This window comes from Arachis duranensis, chromosome 2, assembly GCF_000817695.3.
Source record: "Arachis duranensis cultivar V14167 chromosome 2, aradu.V14167.gnm2.J7QH, whole genome shotgun sequence".
NCBI classification, from domain to species: Eukaryota; Viridiplantae; Streptophyta; class Magnoliopsida; order Fabales; family Fabaceae; genus Arachis; species Arachis duranensis.
Window position 1 is genome coordinate 18,363,867 of NC_029773.3, and position 4,494 is coordinate 18,368,360.

At 37.5% G+C, this 4,494-nt stretch overlaps 1 protein-coding gene across 1 annotated transcript; it reads right to left on the reverse strand.

Moving 5' to 3' along the window:
* Positions 1-3,277: 3,277 nt before the first annotated feature.
* Positions 3,278-3,918, reverse strand: LOC110278150 (uncharacterized). The gene is made up of 2 exons (XM_021136348.1): positions 3,852-3,918; positions 3,278-3,759 (listed from the first exon to the last, which is right to left on the reverse strand). The coding sequence occupies exons 1-2, from the start codon at positions 3,916-3,918 to the stop codon at positions 3,278-3,280; spliced, it is 549 nt and encodes a 182-aa protein (XP_020992007.1).
* Between the last annotated feature and the right edge of the window lie 576 nt (positions 3,919-4,494).

Here is a 4,494-nt window from a genome sequence, read left to right on the forward strand (position 1 = left end):
TATAATTAAATTAGGAATATTTTTTTTAATTTCTAAAATTAAGTTTGGTGTTTCTTAATTAGTTTTATTTTAATTTTTTTATTTTAATTTTTAGAATTTTGTTCTTTCTTCTTTATTTTTCTGTTTACCACATGGTACATTTAATTCTGTTTGGTGTGTTGTGCTAAGAAAAAATAATGGAGAGAGATCATATGGATTACTACTCACACCCGAGTAGTGATTCACATCATTATGAATGGGGAAACTACCCAAATCTTGGTTGGCAAAGTCAAAACCAAAGAAACTTCAATGCTCCATGTTCCAACTACCAAGAACCATCATCTTTCTACCCATATCAAGAGCCACCATCAGATATTGAAGCTCCTCAGAAGAAGAGTGTTATGGAAGTAGAAACTTTTAATGCTATTCTTGCTCAGAACAAGCTTATGTTTCAGCAATTAAATCTACTTACTCAACAAATGGGGAGCATGCAAGTTTCAGCTATCAACACCCAAAATCCTCTTCAAGAGGTCAATTACATGGGGAGTGCTCCTAGAAATCCCAATAATGATCCCTATTCTAAGACCTACAATCAGAGATGGAGAAATCACCCAAATTTTGGGTGGAGAGAGCAACCTCAGAGGTCACAAAATTTTAATCATAGTTCTTAGGGTGGCTTTCAACAGAATAATTTTAACAACTCCCAGTTTCAGTCATCTCAGCAAGCAACTTCTCAGCCCCAACAGAACGATGATTTGGAAGAAATCTTGGCAAGTTTTAGATAGGAAACCAGAGCATCAATCAAGAACTTGGAGATTCAGATTGGTCAATTAGCCACAAGAGTTAATAAAATTGATCAGAGCACCACTAATAGCCTTTCTGGTAACGCAATTCCAAACCCAAGAGAGGAAGTTAAGGTTATCACCTTGATAAGTGAACAAGTGGCAAGTATGGAAGCACAAGTTAATGAGGAGCCAGTTGAAAAAGATTGCTAAGGTTAGGAGCTCTGTCTATTTCTATGGATTGATTTTATTGCTTTTTCTATTTTAATTTATGTATGGATTTATAATTTAAGAATTGTTTTCGCTCTTTATTTTATGAATTTGGGTGGAACGGAAGTATGACCCTTTTTCTATTTGAGTTCTTGTAAAACTTGGAAAAGCTCTTTACTTGAACAACAACTTGAAAACATATTCTTCTAAATTTTAACTATCTGGATTTAACGGGATACGTGACATATAATCCTTTTATTTTTGGATAATTAGAGTTTTTGTGGCATATAAATTGGAAATTGATCATCACCCTCTAATTGGAATTAATTGACCAAGAAATTGGCTGTTGATGAATTTTAGAGGAGACTAGGAAGGTCTAAGGAATTAGGGTCTAGTCACATATAGTTTGCCATAAATTGAATCCTACATAATTAAAATAGTTAGTAAGAAAAGTAAATCCGGAAAAATAAATAACTCTGAAGCCTTAACTATTTCTCAATATTTGATTCCTAATTTATTTACATGTCTATCTTTTGATTTTCTGAGTTACTTCTCAAACCTTTTGAACATCTCAAAATCATTTTCTGTTTGTTTAACTAATCCTATCAAATGCTATTGTTGCTTAATCCATCAATTCTCGTGGGATCGACCCTTACTCACGTAAGGTATTACTTGGTACGACCCGGTGCACTTGCCGGTTAGTTTGTGGGTTATAAATACCGCACCATACGCAAACACACTGCTCGCATACGCAAGCAAGCAAAGCCGTAGAGTTTGGTCGTGTTGCGTGTAGTGGTCGCGTCGCGTGCAGTGGTCGCGTATGCAAGCTGTGTAGAATCAGTAAAATGCCAAAAAATGCAGGATTTTCAGTCTTGCCCTCCGAAATTTCAATGCGCATAACTTTTTCATTTTAAAACATTTGTCATCTATTCTTTGAATGGCGTAAACTTCACGGATCCAATTTTCATATGAAATAAGTTTGAAACTTTTTGGGGTCCGGAAGCCAAGTTATGACTCGCCGAAGTTCGACCAAAAATCAATTTTACAAAAAAGACTCCAAACCTCAATTTTCTTGGAACCTAAACTCATATCCATAATTTTACACCGAGATTCAGCACAATATCATATCATAGCACATCAACACAACACTACATTCTTCACATCACACCACCTTCAACCATACTTTATAATTACACAATTTCAAACCTCAATTCCTTGTTTTGCATCAACAATATTATCAACAACTCACTCAATACACATATAATCATATCATCACATCATCCATCACCAATTCATCAATTAACATACTATCATCAGGATAAGCAGCAACCATCCAACATACACTCAATTCATATCATCATATTTATCACAGGTGCTAAGCATCAAACATTTTCTTACATTCCAACCTATCCTATGGTCATCTAGCCTAAGTTTTCACAGAACATTATATATTAAATACGTGAAACCTAAACCATACCTTAGTCAATTTTCACGTATTATCCAAGGCAACCCACTTAGGCAAAAAATTTAAGCCTTCAACACCACTTTTAAGCAACTTAGCTCCAAAACCCAAGCTTCCAAAGGCTCCAAAGACTTCATATCATACATACATACACACCTAACACATATATACACGTATATACCCAAAGACTCAATACCCAACATACTCAAAACAAGAAATAACTATGGTTAATGATCCTTATCGCACCCACGAACCAAACGAACTAAGCCCAACAAGCCCCGCAAGCTAAATTGAACCTATAACATCAAAGCCAACAAATTCTCAACATGTATGCTCAAGATTTTTGAAATTAAAGGGGTAGAAAAACTGGGGTGATAGAGTGGCTTACCTATGAAATTGTTCTGATAGATTCGTAGAGCTTGACGTGATGATTGCGTGGCCGCAAATAGTGTGGTGATTGGAGTTCGGAGAGAGGAGATATGGTGGTTTGTTCACAAGGTTAGGGTTTGAAAGCTTTTCCCCTTCTTCCCTTGTTGTGCAGCATGAATGAAAAGGGAAGAGAAAGGGGAAGCTGTGTTCATTAAAAGTTAATGGGCCGAGTTGGGCCTTGGGCCCATTCTGGGCCCGGTTTGTCCGGTTCGGCCCGTTCGGCCCAATCTTGGGCCAAATTCTTTGAAATTAGTGTCAAAATTCTCGTTTTAATTTGCTCTATACTATTTTAATATAAAATTCACATTTTAAATTTTCTTTATTAAAATTTAATTTTTTTGATTAATTATTCACTAATTCTACGAGGTTTACATCCTACCCACCTAATTAAGAATTTTGCCCTCAAAATTCATATTCAATTACTTGAAAAAAGGTGTGGGTAGTCCTTCCACATATCCAATTCGAGCTCCAAAGTATACTCTTCAATACCAGCCCGAATCCAAGCCAATTTCACTAATGATACTTCTTTTCCGTGCAAACGTTTGATACTAGTGTCATCGATCCTAACTGTGATTACTGGAAGCGTCAGGTCCTCTCTCACTTGATCTGATTCTGGCTCCAATACATGACTTGCATCTGGAGTATACTTTCGAAGCTGTGACACGTGAAATACGTCATGCAAGTTTGAAAGATGCGGCGGTAAAGCGATCCTATAAGTCACCGGTCCAATTCTCTTCAGAATCTCAAATGATCCGATGTAATGGGGATTAAGTTTCTTTGTTTTAATGGCTCTTCCCACTCCAGTTGTTGGAGTAACCTTTAGAAAGACATGCTCTCCTTCCTCAAACTCCAAAGGCTTCCGCCTTTGATCAGCATAGCTCTTCTGACAGCTCTGAGCTACAAGAATTCAGCTTCAGATATTCTTTATCTGCTCAATGATTTCACCTATCATCTCAGGCCCTAATAAGCTCCTTTCTCCAGCTTCATACCAGTATAGCAGAGACTGACATTTCCTCCCATACAAAGCCTAATACGTAACCATTCTGATGCTCGCATGGTAGCTATTGTTATAAGCAAACTCCACTAGTGGCATATACCAATCCCAACTCATTGGCTGGTCCAAAACACAAGCCCTTAGCATATTGGTGGACAAAATTGTGATTCCCTTTTTTCTTGTAATTGGATTTATGCTCTGAGGGCATTGTTTATTTCCTTCACAATCTCGTTCAACTAACCAACAAGTGTACTGGGTCGTCCAAGTAATAACCTTACGTGAGTAAGGGTCGAATCCACAGAGATTGTTGGTATGAAGCAAGCTATGGTCACCTTGCAAATCTCAGTTAGGCAGATTAAAGTAGTTTTATGGGTTTTCGAAAATAGAAATAATGAAAGGGATAAAGATACTTATGCAGATTCATTGGTAGGAATTTCAGATAAGCGGATGGAGATGCTGTAGAGCTCTTGGACGCCTGCTCTTCTACTGCTTCTAATCAATCCTTCTCACTCCTTTCCATGGCAAGCTTTGTATAAGGGTTCACCATCAACTGTGGCTACTTTCATTCCTCACGGGGAAATAACCTGTGCGGCTGTCACTCGCACAGCTAACCAGTCTGGAGGCATCACCCATGGCTG

Bases quoted from the DNA above. Each gene is read 5' to 3' on its own strand.
- LOC110278150 (XM_021136348.1), bottom strand. From the start codon at position 3,918: ATGCGAGCATCAGAATGGTTACGTATTAGGCTTTGTATGGGAGGAAAT. The intron at 3,760-3,851 runs GTATGAAGCTGG...GAATTCTTGTAG, and splicing joins TGTCAGTCTCTGCTATACTG to CTCAGAGCTGTCAGAAGAGC.